Source organism: Amblyomma maculatum, chromosome 2 (genome assembly GCF_055883805.1).
Source record: "Amblyomma maculatum isolate TAMU_Amacu chromosome 2, ASM5588380v1, whole genome shotgun sequence".
Classification (NCBI taxonomy): Eukaryota; Metazoa; Arthropoda; class Arachnida; order Ixodida; family Ixodidae; genus Amblyomma; species Amblyomma maculatum.
Window position 1 is genome coordinate 153,614,418 of NC_139345.1, and position 16,425 is coordinate 153,630,842.

At 40.7% G+C, this 16,425-nt stretch overlaps 1 protein-coding gene across 3 annotated transcripts; it reads right to left on the reverse strand.

The window, feature by feature from the left end:
• Positions 1-6,357: 6,357 nt before the first annotated feature.
• LOC146200202 (uncharacterized) lies at positions 6,358-16,242 on the reverse strand. Of its 3 annotated transcripts, XR_014705205.1 has the most exons (5): positions 15,082-15,895; positions 13,629-13,685; positions 10,136-10,213; positions 9,612-9,782; positions 6,358-7,798 (listed from the first exon to the last, which is right to left on the reverse strand). XR_014705205.1 is itself a non-coding variant. In XM_084595420.1 (4 exons), exons 1-4 carry the CDS (start codon positions 15,291-15,293, stop codon positions 9,776-9,778), a joined length of 351 nt encoding a protein of 116 aa, XP_084451546.1. In that variant the 5' UTR covers positions 15,294-16,242; the 3' UTR covers positions 6,358-9,775. The 3 variants fall into 3 exon arrangements, 2 of the variants coding, with proteins under 2 accessions (XP_084451546.1, XP_084451545.1); XM_084595420.1 differs by having other exon boundaries at positions 6,358-9,782; positions 10,136-10,210; positions 15,082-16,242; XM_084595419.1 differs by having other exon boundaries at positions 6,358-9,782.
• Between the last annotated feature and the right edge of the window lie 183 nt (positions 16,243-16,425).

A 16,425-nucleotide genomic window follows, 5' to 3' on the forward strand; every position in this document is an offset into this window, starting at 1 on the left:
ACCTTGCTACGTAACAAGCACAAATCGTTACCAGCGAAGTTATCGATGTACGAATTAAGGTGAATTGTTATGCTTCCATTGTCAGCTCTAGTGTCATCTCTTACACTTTTCACCAAAGGGGGCATAATATCGCATGAATGTCGTGCAATGGAAAACATAAGAAGGCAGCCAGCCGTGTCAAACGAAGCCCCTTATTTTTCCTGCATTTCTTTGTTGATGCAGGGGGAAAGTCACAGAAGAAATTTATTGGCGTGATGTGCTAGGATCGATCGTGATATCGAATTTATTATGGATTGATGAATAAATAAAATGTTAAGAACTAAGCATGGAAAAGAAGTAACAGGAGTTGGTTGAATTGAGAGTTGCATTGGGTTGTGCTCAAACAAATTGAGAAAGGTTTTGTCAGAACGTTGTCAGAAAGAAAGCCCGATTTTAAAAGCCTCGAATCAATACAAGGAAGATTAAAATATCCGGCCACAATAAGCTTCAGACTACTGAGTCTTTTCGTGCGCATGTTATGTTGAAATGCCAAGTGCCGAATGTGGTGGTCTGTACTCCAAAAAAAAAAAAAAGCCCGCAGCATCTCCTTACACAATTATTCCGACACACAGAGTTTTATATATTGCAGGTGCAATAAAATAGCAATTTACAGCTCCGCCGACTCATCTTCTCCTTTTATACAGGAGGCAAGCTTTTTGACGCTTGAGTTCAAATAATCATTGTTTACTGTTTCAAAATCAGCCGTATGTTGGCTGTATGATTGAAGCAGTAATCATGTCTTGGAGCGCGCGGGTATACTTCTTCCTAATGATATTGCAGTCATTATTGATGACACCTGACACATACGGGACGCCATCAGGGCGCAGCTTGTCAGGCACGAGGGTAACTTTATTTCCGCTGGCTCTAACAGCATTTGAACATTTTTAAAGAAATGTTTTCAAGAGCAATCACTCTCTTCAGAACGATAGTTGCAAGAGGTTGCAGATTTTCAAGGACAGCTATTTTAACCTTTGATCGTTTCTTCCAGCGTTCCTTACCAACCTCCCTCCAACCTCCGTCCTCTAAAGTCAGCAATGAATCCTCGTTTTAAGGCTATATGTTATCGCAATATACGCCAACAATCACATTGTTTCTTGGAGCTTCGTCTGTTTCATCTTACAGTTCTTTAAACCCATCGACAATTCCAATGCCTACCCTTGCCGCCATGATATGTGATCTGGCCCATTTAAATGTGAAATTCAATTTCGGTAGTTTTGCGAAAATTGTCACATTCTTCCTTTTTTCCAAACATTAACTCTTAGTCACTCGTTATGCGATTTTTCGCTTTCAGCTCTGTAACTTGGGTGCGGAATTTCTCTTTTCCATTGCGAATTTCTCTATAAACTGCTTTGTTTGGAAGCACATATTGTCGAACGTATTTACTGAAAGAAGCCTAAAAACAAGAAGCTTAAAAACACAAATCTCAACACTTTTCAAGAAGGGAATCTAGTTTATCTGTGACGAAACTGATAATCTCTTTGTTTTGCTCGCCTTTTTAGCTGTCATATTCCTCCATTAGCCTAATATCGAACGTAGTGAATCTCAAAATAGCCCTCGAAAAAGAATGAATGAAACTGCTCTTCAATCAGCCCACGCTATCAGTCTCTAGCTAAAAGAAAAGGCACTCACAACATCATTAAGCTCCTCATTGTGCATTCATCGCAAGTATTTGCAAGTTATTATTTTCTAAAGAAGTATGCATATATGTGTTTTTCATTGAAGCATAATATGATTCTTTTTATGTTTAGCGATTCTGTACGATTCGGGAAGGAAGTCATTGACTTGTAGAAAAACACGCAAACTATACCGCAATCATTCTGTCGTCTTGGCATCAATAAAAGCAAACTATAGTCCAGCCTCGCGAGAAAATATGAAGCTCGATTTTTGCCATTAACGAAACCTGTTGATTTCAATTTCTTGGAAAATAAGAAATAGGTCGGCAGAGTTCTGTTATCCCACCCTTGGAGAGTGTAAGAAGATGTCAACATGCTATGCCAAATTGCGCCGGCTTCGGATTTCGAAAACAGCGGGGCTTTTCTCCGGCAGGATTCCGTTTACATATTTTTTTTTGTTGCCGCTGTGATTTTTGTCCTGCTTCTAGAAAGCTAAGTTTGAAGAATAGACTGCCGCATCGTTTTTTTTCTTTGTGAATCGCATTGCCAGTTCGAGAGCAATGTTGTCCTTTGAAGAAATTAGAGGCCTAAGTGTGTGAAATATTAATTACAAAGTTTATACCAACATCATAGATGCTCGCGATGTATATGATTCCTGGTAACCAGAATCATACTATTCTGACGAACCCAAAATTAGCACAAATTGTCAGTACAGAAAGGAATTCTAGGTTGAGATGTAAAAAAAGAAAGTAGTAATTCGTTGGGATCGTCCCAAGCATACCTTTACTACTGCAAAAAATAAGAATCTAACCAGCCTCCTGACGAATATCACTGTAGATTTTCGCACGATAAAAACTAGCTCAGGCGCACTTTTGTAAACTGTAAGAAACAAGCGACTTATGGTGAGCGTATAAAATGAGTATACAAAATTAAACTTCATTTGTGTGGTATATTCAATGCATCTAATTCAAAGTGTGTAGTATTACTAGATTGTCGTGTACCTAGGAGACGCATGAGTTATATAGGGAAATAATTGAAGAAACAGAGGTTAATACACACCCCCAATAAATACTAGGCTCAGTAAAACTCCGTCAAATGTTGGGCTTGTTTTGCTTAAAATAGGTGCGGTGCGTAAGCATTTCGCAGGCTATAAATGCAGAATTTAATTATTATCCGTTGGACGTAACGCGGAAACAAAGCGAAAAAAGGGGCTGCGAAGGATGAAGACTAGAGCCCAATTCTCATTTTGCTTCCAGGAAATGCTGGCGTTTGTTTGTTTTTGCATTCAAGTTAGCCGAGCATGGTGACGACAGAGCTTAATAGCCCAGCAAGATTCTACAGAAACCATTTTAATTTTGGTGTGAATTGCTTGCCAAATAGTTTCTCTAGATTGTTACGCGCTAAAACGACGGGCTGATAAGAAGTCGCCGTATGATATGAAGTCGTCCTACACTGAGGCACTGCGAGAATGACGCGTCTTGAGCCCTCTTTTCCTAAATTGCATAAACGCCGAAAATTGTCAGTAAGGAAGTTAATATGCACTGGTTAGTGCTCTCTCCTTTGGTAGACCGCCGAGGACGGGGCGGTCTCCCTTAAGAGCTGTTTTAATGAGCAAATGTTCAGAACGAAAATATTTCAGCAGTGCGTACGGCAAAGACGCAATACTGAGTGCGAACAGCCTTTAGATCTTTTTAAAAACGCCTTCGAACGGAGCTCTGCGGTGGTCTCCAACGAATGAAGCGAGCCTACCCTTAGCAAAAAGAAGTACGTTTGGAATACACAGCGGCATATTTTTTACGCATTTTAAATGTAATTCGTATTCACGAATGTGCTCAAAATATGTCTGAAATATGTTCATCAAATTCCTTGCTGAATATTCAAAATGTATTTTTAAAATGTGTCAAAAATATCGTATCTTAAAGTACATTTCGAGTATAGTTCAAATAGGTGAAAAGATATGTAGGCATTTTTTACATACTTAAAATGAATTAAATATGTACTTTTGCAAATATGAAATAAATTTGTCTGAAGTACACTTCAGGTATAGTAAATGGGTGGCCCTTGAAGATATATTTGCAGCACCCTTCAAGCATCCTTAGAAAAACCATGCTTAAAATCATATTTGGGGCAGCATCTTGAAAATGAATTTAAAATGTACTTTTGTAAATGTGAAAGCAATGCGCCTAAAGTATGCCTCAATTATGAAAATGGTATTCCTTGAAAATATATTTCAAGCACACTTCAAGCTGCCTTCAAAGATCAGTGCTCAAAATCATATTTGGGGTAGCATATTGGCAATGAACTAAAAATGTATTTCTGCAAATGTGTATTTAATTTGTCAAAAGTACAATTTTAATAAACGGACACTGGGGACTAAATTTAATGATCATTAAACCTTGTGCAAATAAAAATGCATTGTAATTATGTAGATGTGGATGACAGCTCGTGCGGACTGGCCACACGTGCGCATCCGAACAGTGATGCCGTTGTTAGCTGGAACGGTCAGGTAACGTGGCCGCGTGAGAGTGGCATTCGGCAACGCATCATGGTACCCTGCCAGCCGCCAGCCCGTATGTTATCTGACGCAAGCGCTCAGTGCTCCAAGCCACATGCAGGCGACGCACGCTGCTGTCCCACACCTCGCTGCCAGCCATTGGCATTAAACAATGCCATTCATGTAGGATGCTCTTTTTGTTTTGTTTTCCTGTCATTTTCATTGCCGTCCGTGGGTCCACTACATTGCCATGTGTGTTCAAGCTGTCTCTGGCTCCTGGTGGACCTGGGGCCACTAACAATATCACAGACATTACACTACCTATTACCGCGCGAGCTTTTTTAAACACATAAAACAGTGCTTCGAATAGTGTGCAGAACCCATATTCATTGCTCAACCCTTAATTCCTTCTGTGGATTATTTCAAAGGTAATGAAAGATATATTTTTTGCATATGCAACAAAGCTACATTCCCAGAAAGAGTGCTCAACAATTTCTGAAATTTTAATCCAGCAGAAAAATTGACACACACATAGGCGCTATTGCACTGTATGGTGACAAGCAAAAGACATAATGTTGCATTTCAAGAAGAGAGCTTTGTCGGGCTGGCTGGTTCATGTTGAATGGAAGGAAGGAAAAGCTCAAACGGACGGGACGTGTAGGAAGGCGAGACAGACACATGAGCTGCTCATGTGCCTGTCTCGCCTTCCTATGTCCGGTCCGTTTGAGCTGTTCCTTCCTTCCATTCAATGTTGCATTTACCCACAAGCTCCTGTTCCAAGAAACTGCCAAAAAGTTCTTGCACAAAGTGAGACCGAGCAGGTCGGGCTTTTTACTCATTCTGGAACACACTTTTTTTCCAAGTTTTGCATGGTTTTAAATATTGATAATGTCAAAATGAGCTACATTCATCAAGCTGACCATCTTTCCCAATATTTTTTCATTTAAAAGGGACTTCTTGCTACTGCGGGTCTTAATGTCTGGCCATTAATGAGCTGGTGGCCAAGCAGCGCTGAATTAAGATGTGGGCTAAGGAGGCTGCGGCCCAGGGTCTTATCTCCGAAGATAGGAGGAGAGGGCCAATTTATTCTAACCTGCTTCATATATAGGACGGCAAATAACGTAACTTAGCAACAGGTATGAAGAGGAAAACTAAGAATGAGACGGGGTCCCTGCTTAATCCGACTGATTTGTTTAGCAACAGGAGAGACCTTGTCGAGCTGCAAAAGCAGGGATTCCCCACCATTCTCGGAGGCCCCTTTCATGTGAGGTGATCTGCACCTGCTTATATTATCACAGAAGTTTTAATAGTTTCCCCTCCATCCTGTGACATTATGTTGAGGCATGCAAAAGGAAAGAAAAATAAAGAGCCTCTGCCCGTGCCACAAAGTATAACGGGTTTCCATCCTGTGACAGTGGACTACATAAAAAAAATGTAATTGAAAGAGCTGATGCAAGTAATTTTTTTTTTACACCGCCACCTTCATCCCTATCACTATCGCCCTTCATCTCTCAAATAGTTCTGTCTGTTCTTTTCTGCTTCTTTAGGGGAGGAAAATGGGCTATGTCAGAGTGAGTGCCGGACTAGTCATGTCTGACTGTTAATGGCTTTGCTTCTGTTCTGTGTGGTGCCAAACTAATGCATCACTCTCGCACTAATTGCAATAATCACATCTTGTCCTTCTTAAATTTAATACATATAGAATAAAATGGGGCATATTGCAGAAGTGTAGGATAAAAGTGAGTAAGGACAAAAAAAAAAAAGGGGGGGGGGGTCTAGGTAAGCGCTTTAGCCCAGGGCTATTTTTTAACTCTGCAAAAGACAGAAAATTCACGCTCAAAATCCAGTCAGGCTGAGCAAAATGTGGTTATTTTCATCATGGTAAAAGAAAACAGCTTTTCTTTATGCCCTCTAACTTTCCAAACAAGTGTTTGTTGCAATCTATAGTTGTTCCTTTCTGTGCAAAAAAAAAAGGAAATCTCTTATCTGGCATCTTTATTTTAATGAATCTGCAAAAAGCTGTGAAGTTTCGAGCTCTAGACTCGCTGCTTCATCAAGTAGGCATGGCTGAAATCATATTTAAACTATGTGTTGAAACTTTACGGATATATGGAAGCACAGAAAAAGTGGAAATCATGACTCATGTGTCCCTTTGCAACTTATGAGCTGCTCAGTGATGTATGTATCATTGTAGGACAATAATCACGAAGGTTGCAAGACATTCAAAAAATTTATTACACATTTTAAACCAACAAAGAATGGTGACTGCACAAAGAAAATAATAGAATCAAAATATAACAGCACCTGTTCTACAAAATGAAATGAGTGAGAATACGAGCCATCCATTAGAATCAGCCAAGTGACACCCGAAGAGCAATGGAGTCAAAGCAATAAGCTTAGCCCATTCACGAAGCCAGAGACAACCACGGCTTCATCTTGCGTTATGAGCCTTTGTTTTAGCCATCCTATGTAGTTCCCTGTAACCCAGTTGTTTGAGCATCAAAAAAAAAAATTTAACAATCGAGTAAGACGTGCGAAAGCTTTTGTGCACAGGTGGCAGTTGATGGAGACGAGGACATCCAGTGCACAGTGCAAGAGTGTGTTGCAGTCTGCACATGGGGGGATCCACTGCAGTTATAGCTACAGCACTTCATACTTGCTTCCCATGAGTAATTCCTGGGTTTGAATCCACTATGTCCCCATTGTTTCTTTTTAGTGTGAAAGCACTACAAGCAGACACACAAGCATTAGACAATTTGGCTATGCCCTGAACCGCTGGATTAGTGCTAAATACATTCATGCTCACATAAGGCACAATAAAAGACACTAACTTCAAAGCATCCTGCCCATTCGTAGCTGACCATATTTGCCAAAAGCCTAGACAGTCAAAGCCTAAGAAGCTGATGCCCACCTGCCCCCTTTGCCCCATTACTGCTGCCATAACACTCAACAAATGGGAGGAAGCCGCTGGCTTGGTAATCGCTGAACAATATTGTTATGAAGACGAAATAATCTACAATATTCTTACTGATATTGCCGCCAACTGACCCTGCCACTCTGTCACTGACACAACAGCTCTAGCCAACTTTGGCACCGACCCTGCACAGAACATGCAAGTTCCAACTGTCGACTTTCAGAATCGGCAAGCCTCGCTGCCTCAAGCATTCACAAGAGCAGTGAATGTTATATGACCTTGCTGGACTCCTTGATTGTGACTTTCAATGGCAACAGAAAGCTATTAATGAATAGATGTCAAGATGAACATAAGTATACCCAACAGCTTGCCTTTTCAGATCACTTGCCCCCCTCTCTCCTGTTTTATATCACCCTTTCAAAGCATGATGCTCCAAGCCTTCATTACCATTTCAAAAGCTGATCAGAGTGGAAGCAAGTGCTTATAGTGCAGTTCGGCAAGCAACTTTTTCTTATAAAGGCAAGATCTTGTCAATGTGCCTGAGTAAGCCAGCAGCGAGGAATTCACTTCACCAAAGACAAGATATCTGGAACGTGCCCACTCTCATTAACTGACAAAGATATATTAGTAGCAGATTTAGGAGGAGGAACAACTTTTATTTCATTTATCTCTTTCTTCCCAAGTGGAGCCCTGCATTCAGTGCTCCATGTGCCACCACTTTCCTCCAGGCCCGTTAGACTACAATTGTAAGAGGTGCAAAAGAAAAAAAAAAAAATGAAAGGCCAGAAAGTGAAAAAAAAAATATATATATAGAGACAAAAAATAATGGGAAAAAGAAGATGCACAGAGAACACATCCTTCACTACATCAGGTTTAAACTGTACCCAAATACTCGCCAAGCAGGCAAAATTAGGAAAGATGTATGAAAGGGTAAATGAAGCACAACTATAAATACATACCTCATAGAAGCCACATGACAGGAAAAAAAAACAAGCTTACTTGTAACAATGGCAAAACATTTAGCAGGGAGAAGGAAAATGTACATATATATATGTATGTATACAATTGGAAAAAGAATGAGCAAAAATGACAAATGTAAAAGTAAAGGCAATAAAAAACTCAGTAAGCATCCATGACTGGAAAACTTCCAAAATGCATAAAGCTGCACAAGTGGAAACAAGGAGTGAAAGAGGAAACCGACACTTACTAAAGGTAATGCCTATTGCACCAATACTGCAGGCTTCTGGAGCTCAAGCCTCAGTGAATAACAGTGCACCACAGAGGAGTTATGAAATGTATCGACACAACTCGTGGAACTATTGTTAAAGCATCTAGCAGAGCTGGTTCAGTCTAAAGGAGTAACTCAGACCTGCACATCGCAGCACCTCCAGCAAAAAAATGATAATAATAGAAAATAAAAGAAATAATAATAAAAAGAAAGAAGTGGTATGCCCAAAGTACCTATTTGCTCGACAAAGAAGCAGGAGCCCTCCTCTGTACAGAGCATGGTAGGGTGTCTGCAGGGGGTCTGACACCTTCCAATTACCTAGCTCAGTCTTCAAACCTCATTGGGGTGCAGGTGATCTCTATTGGAGGTGAGATGGTCAACACCAGGCTATTTAGCTGAGTCAATTTGTATCTTTTCTACCAAGGGCAGTCATACTCGCTTTCTAGCCACAGTTTGAGTAACTGTCACATGACATCAAAGCAGGCACAATGCTGGTAATCGGGGATGAAACCATCCACCACATCAAAACGAGGTCACGGCAAGGCAAGGTCCCTTGACTCTATTAATAAACAGGCACTTAAGATGTGCCTTTTCTAGCCACTTCAATATGCTTCACAGCAGTCCTGCACACTGGAGCAGGATCTCAATATTCGTACGAAGAGCCCCCGGGGTAGTAACACCAGCCACACCCATAAAAGCCATTAAATTGTTTATAGTTTCCGACTGCTGAACGAATGGCATCCACTGAATATGCAGCTGCAAATACCCTTATTTGGACCTGTTCTCCATGTTTAACTAATGGAAATCCTAAGGAAAGCTTCTGTAGCTCCTTTGCAAAGAGTGTAAAAAGAGTGGTCATGTTTGGCTTTGAAAAACCAAAACAAATAGCAGGCATAAGCCTGTTCTGCTTTCAGACTGCAAGGTCCAGCTCAAGAATATCACACTGAACTGGCCAGATGTCAAACGTTAATTTTTAAAACACTTTAATTCTATCTGTATTCCACAATAGTGAAATATTGTTAGTTGAAAAATCAGCCGACAGCCTGGCATGTTCTATGTCATCCACTACGTCATCACACTTCCTCTGATTCTTTGCGGAAGCAACTTCAAGTTTTGCTGCCCAAGAATTCGTTGAAGCTGCTCTTTCAAAGGAATTACAAGAAAGGAAGAGCAAAAGGCTATGTCAATATCCCATTCACAGTTCTCGCAGTGAATCTCAATCTGAGCTGTAATACCCACGTACCTGGTACAATCAAGACAATAGAAGTGGTTCTCAGCTTCAGGAATGCGTACACCCAAAGCTTTGAAAAGCAAGTATATTACAATTTTTTGAGCTTTTCCTGGGTACTAGATGATATTCAGCAGGTCCAGCGGGTCTGTCATCCCCCTGGTCGCTGACTTTATGGTGCATCACATAGGACATGAGAAGGGCTGCAACTTGTGTCCTCTCATCAGCAACTTGCAAAGTACTTTGTTGAGCTCTGCAGTCAGCATCTTAAAATAAATGAGATATTCCACAAATATTAATTGGAGGAAAATGTTAGTTCACATCAAATTTTCCTACAGTCCACTTATACATAAGTGCCAAATAGCAGAGTCTAACTGATACAATGACAGGTGTATTTTACTGACAAACAGTGCGATATGGTTCCTTGCATGATAAATTCCATTTTTTTACATTTGTTAGGGTCAGCATAAAGGTGAGCATGTACTGAACATGCAAGCCAGAGAAAGGTTATCTGCCCAAAATGCTTAACATTTGCACTTGATTCAAAGCTTTTGGTGTCAAGATGGAATTATCTGGCATTTAAATCTTCAGCATTTCAGAAAAAAAGAAACATGCTCACTTGAGGACCTCAGTCTTCATCAGAACCTGAGCTGTCTGCATCACTTGGCACAGGATAAGGTACTGGCACTTCTTCCTGCTTTGATAAAAAAAAAATGTGAGTCCAGAGGAGAAAATCTTGCCTCACTCAATAAGAACTTAGCCCAGCTTTCCTTTCTGAAATTACTGAAGCTTAAAATATTCATATCATGGTAAGCTTCATGAACAGCACTGCACGCCACTTACAACTATTATATGACAGTAGCATATTAATCAATGTTGCATGGCAGTTTCATTAAACCAAAGAGGGGGAGCAGAAAAGTGGACACAACAGAACCAATTCTTTAAAAAAAGAGAGGATGGCCACTACATGCAATTCATTTTTATAATCAGTTTATGAGGCTCGATAAACGTTTAAAGAGACAATAGCTATCTCTGCTAGTTTCCTATTTAACTAAAATTTGTTCAATTACTTTTTAAATCAAAATAAGTTTTTTAGTTACTCCGGCAGAAATTGCTGGAGTTCTCACTTGCATGTGAAAGGCTTAAGCGCTCATATGGCAATTATAATTTTAAAAGCAACTGTTATAACTGAAATTGATTGAAACACCCACCTAAAGCCGTATATGTAAACACTTTGGATGTTAAGGGGAGTCAATGGAAGGAAAAGGAGAAATGCTACATGGTGAACGCTGGAAGACCAAGTTTGCTACATGGCCGCTTGCCAACTGCAAGCCAAAAAGTGTTCGTAATTTCAGTATCTGGAACGATATTCAGCCAGGAAGAGCACCTTTTTTAGTAGTCTTGGCGGCATTAGAGTTAAAATCAGCAATTCTCCAGAACTAAACATTTAAATAACTAAATGTACATTGGAAAAGTGTAAATCTTAAGCAACTACATTGCCATAGGTCAAGCACTCATCTTTTATGTCTTTTATGATAACCTGAGTCTCCTAACATTGTGGCATCCTATGGCAGACACGAGTAATTGTGTGCAGCGAGGGGTAATTATGGCGTGCTCTTGTTGCAGCAAAAACTTGAAGATGCACGTGGTAGCACTGACTGACCATGATTTTGCTTCTTCCAGAGCCACACATGGCTCCTCCTAATGGTCAGGCTAGATACGTACATGGATCTGATTCTGCTAAACAATATTTAAGTATATATTTAGCAATTCTTTGCTTCCATCTTGCGCAGCTGCTAAATTAGAGGAGAAAAGAGTAATTCAGGCCCTACCAATCTTGATGCATAGAAGGTGACAAAGCCCTGACTAAGCCTTGAAGCATATTTTTGTTTATCCACTTCCCTCCAAAATCACAGTGACATACCTCTCCAAGACACTGAACTGCTTTTTGCATAATTATCGCAGGCATTACTGATCACAGAATCTCACTCTTGGTAGCGCGAGTGACACTCAAGCTGAAAGAAAACTAAAAAACCTTCAGCGTGGTGCATATCAAAGCCACATCCCTGTTTATGCAACAATGTGACCAGGGCTTAAAGTGCTGTTTTGTGATATGGGTCAGGTAATAAAAGGTGGGAAAGAAAAAAATAAAAAGTATCTGAAGAGCCACTGACTTTTCAGTAAATCCATACAACTATAGGTGTCATTGGCATTAAAATTATGATTTTAAAGTCATCAATAAAGCTTGACAGAAGCAAATTAACAGACTTTAGTGAGTGACCTTATATTTATTGATGACCAACCTCAGATAGGGTGTCCCCTAAGCATGGTAAACACACTTGATAACACTGTGTATTTTGGAAACTGCAACTTGGTGACATTGGAAACCCTGTCCTCCTACAGGTGCTCTCATTTTTCAGCTTTTGTCAAGCCATTTCCTTGCGTTAGCAGCAACTCAGCCACTAATTCCTGTTTCTTGCCTGAGGCTATCAGTGTTCAGAGCGATAAATGGATTTCAAACCTGCAAACCTGGTCCTTTCTCCATGAATATGAGCATAATACTATGCTTTCATACATAGTCATCTTAATTACTGCATTACGACTTGGGATTTCAGATATCCTTCACACGTGACATCACACCACTACAACACGTACAAAACCAAGCTTTACGTATATTTACATTCAGCCCATACCGTGCCAATATTCCCAAGTTTTTTCAGCAACTTAACATTCTTCCCATCTCTGCCTTACTCACGTATAACTTAGGCACTTTCACATATTTTTTTGTTATTAACAACAATCTTCTCTAGTTTATATATCGTCAAGATCTTACTGACCCCAATACCATTAGATTTTCATCAAGAAGTAATTTTCTCCTGCCAAGAGTGTGCACTAATTACCGTAGTTGGATTCACATCAGTCAAAGCATGGAATAACATACCTCCGGACATCAAATCAAGTCTTTTGATACATTTGTTTAATGGCGCTCATTTTGTTCTTCAATTCTTCAATCATTCAGTGCCACCAACTAATGAAATACTTCATACACACTTCGTAAAAAGTTACTTTTAAAACTTGTTTTCTTGCACATGTTCACTTGTTTGTATTAATATTTGAATAATGGATACTTGTATTTTCTTGTATTACTTTACGCTATGCTGCTGTTCTTCCTTTCATTTTTTTTTATGATATGATACTACTTGTCGTTCTGTCTACGGCTACTTCTTTGTGGGGCATTCTATAATTTCAGAATGAATTTTTCTTCCTTGCCTCTATAACATTTATTTGTTATAGAGGCAAGGGAAAACATTATTATTGTTATAACATACTATATTTTTACTTTGTACATTTGCTGTAACCACTGCTCCCTTTCATAACTCGTTTTAATTAGCTGAGGAGGTCCCAGTACAGTACATTTCACTATGGGACTCCTTTTGTATTTATTATGTATGTAATGCTATCATATATGAAGTGCAATAAACTTGAAACTTGACAAAAAAAAATTGAAATCTTGGACCCTGGTTGCAGTTTTAGTTTAGATCTTTAGACCTCAATCTTCTTTTTTTTTTTCTACTTGCAGCACAATAGGTTACAAAAAAAACAAACAAAAAAAAAACAAGCACAAGAGCTACTGTAACGTTTCCATAACAAATTCTGGGACAGGCCAAACTAAAATGTTACAATTTTACATGCGCTGTTGCCGGCTGCTCCAGGAGAGTGTCATGCACATCTGTGCCTACTGGCAAGCAATATCTTGCTTTGGCCTGGTGTAAGAAAGGCAGGGTTATTGGTTATCACATTTATCACTTTTTAGTGGCAGCTCTAATAGGTCACCAAGTTTCTCAACAGAGAAATAAAAGGTATTTTGAAACATCTCAAAATAAAGACCATCAAGGAAAGAATGCAGTGTGAGATGTCATGTGTAAACTATGCTAACTGTGCTTAGTTTGAACTGTGCTGAAAATTAGATACCAGATTATAAATCAAGAAACTTCGTACTGTGCGAATATGAAGTTCCTTGTAGTGGGGGCAACTGAAACAAATATGTAATTAAACACTGACAACTTTGTGCCATGAGCATTCTCTTTCTCTGCCAAAAGCCTTTTTCATACCTGGCATCAATCCAGGGGCACCTCTCTATCCTCGTCTTCATCAATGCTCTGTGTAACCTGGTAACAAAGAGCATAGATGTTAAACATTAAATCAGCCGACTTCATGAAACATCGGGCACACCGTTAACATACATTCAAGTAAAGCTTCGAATGCAGAGCTCTATGCAACATGCTGAAGTGCATGTGCCCCCCCCCCCCTTACACACACACACACACACACACACACACACACACACACACACACACACACACACACACACACACACACACACACACACACACACACACACACACACACACACACACACACACACACACACACACACACACACACACACACACACACACACACACACACACACACACACACACACACACACACACACACACACACACACACACACACACACAGCGGCCCTTCCTACTATGCTATATATCTAATAATGTAAATAATATATCCTGGTTCGTATGTTAACCGCATGGAACTAAAATAGTAGAGTTAGGGCAAGGGTGATGCATTAGTTTAATTTCAGCTCACAGAATCCAAGCACAAGCTATTTAACAATCAGACGTGGAGGTAATGCATAAAAGACTAGTCCTGGACTCACACTGATATGGCCTGTTTTCCTCCTCCAAAGCGGCAGAAAAACATTGATGGAACTATTTGAGAGATGTAGGGTAATTGTGACGGTGGTGGCAGAAAAATATTTTCCTCATTATCTCATTTATTGTGCAGTTCCATTTTTTCAATGTTGTCTATCACCACAGGACTGTGAGATTCACAGTAAACCATTAAAATCACTTCTCCAGTCACTAAGGAAGTGCAGATCACCTCACAAAAAGGGACCTCCTAGAAATCCTGTTTTTGCATCTCGACAAGGTCTCTCAACAGCTAAACAAAGATTATGCGGTGTTCTGGTTTTCTCTCTAAGTGCCTGTTGCTGGAAGTTCCATTATTTGTGATTGCATATATGATGCAGCTTAAAACAAAGTCCCTTCCCCCCCCTCCCTCCCCCTCCTCCTACTCTCATAGGTTGCAGCCCACTGGGAGCAGAGAGCTTATTTAAGATGACACTTAGTCTATGAAGGTGCTGTACGGAATACCGTGCCAATTACTGTAAAAGGTCAGTAAACATGGCGTCAGTGTAATGTCCAGCGCCCAGGCAGTGAGAGATTCAAAGTAGCAACTTCCGGGATGTTTGGCGTACTTATACCCCCCCCCCCCCCTCCGCCACTTCTTTTTTTTTTTTTTTGTTACGAGAGATCTCGACTGCGCACACACTTATGCAAATGAGGCGCTCCTCAAAGATCGCGCTTTCCGACCCCAGAACAATTATTAGACTCGGCTCTATGTTTTCAAATGAAATGAATTAACACCATGAAAGCAAGCCCAGATTTGAGTAAAGTCTGTCCGCGCGTCTTTAGCCAACCGAGTTCGAACGTATATATTTACCTCTCCGGCCGCCTTGTACTACTGCAGAGTGGTCGGTAGAACTGTCGTCGTCGTAGATCTCGCCAAGCTGGGGGCGTCGAAGTCAGAAGCTCCACCGCTCGAAGAGGCATGAGAGGTCTCGGCAGCCATGTGCATTCTGAACCGCCGATTTTCTGTTTTTCTGTGCATGAGCACATATCTTGCTCAAGGTGGCGTTTGCACCTTAAAGGCATAGCACGCGTCGTTCCACAGGTTTCACAGTCCCCCTTTTGTCACAGAACGCACATCGACGAATCAGTCCAATAAAACGTATCCAGAAATCGTACTGCCTTTACAGCTAGGCCTAGGCCTTCCCTTGGCAAAGCGGTGTGTGTTTGTCGATTAACTCTATGGATCTATGGTTTGGTGTGGTTGGTGTGGTGATTAAATAGATAACTGCCACATATCTGGTGAATAGTGTAGATCATGAACGTAAATGTACATACCACTGAAATTAAGTGGTACTATGCGCCACCTGCCTTTTGTATTTTGTGAAAACTACCTTGCAACAGTAGCCTTTAAGCCACAGAATCCTTGGCCTACATCGTTTTAATTCACTCGTTTTCATTCTCGGCATAAAAATTCAAACGCTGAAGAGCGTGAAGGACTGTCCGTTGAACACGCATGCATGGGTACATGAGCGCAGCCGCGGTATCCAAGTTGAAACGGACGTTCAGGGCACAAGATTAATTCCCGGGTCGCTCGAAATTGAATTTGGTTTTCCTGCAGTAACGCACTTGCACAATTGAACCGCTGAACGATTATGGTCTAATTGCCATAGTTTTTTTCTTCAAGGACCATATATAGTTATTTGATACTGCCCATGGTAAATTGCATGGTCTAATTTGTTTATAGAACTTAATTCCCAGTTGGTATATCTGGCTGGCTAATAGAAATTTCTTGCAAAAAGGGTCCTGGGTTCGCGCTGCAAGCTTTCATGCTCTACGTGCTTCCAGCATTAACACACGCTCGACCCCATGACTAGAGCACTGCACCTGATTTTCCGGTCCGGGCCCGGCCCATGCCCACCGTTTAAAGGCCGAGCCCAGCCCGGGCCCATAACTCCAAGCCCGGGACTGGGCCTGGCCCATGCACACATGAACCAGGCGCGTACCTGGCCCGCGTTTCCAATATAGGCCCGCCCCAGGCCCGACAAAGTCTGCATGCGCAGGCGCCTTAAAAATGTACTGCTTACCGCCAGTACATAAAAATAAGCCAAGATGAGAAAAAAAAAAAGAAACTTACAGTAATAATATTCTCAACAGAGAATTAAGGGCAGTAGTATCTGTAGAAGCAAAGGTTTCGTCGGGAGAGTTTTGGGAAGAC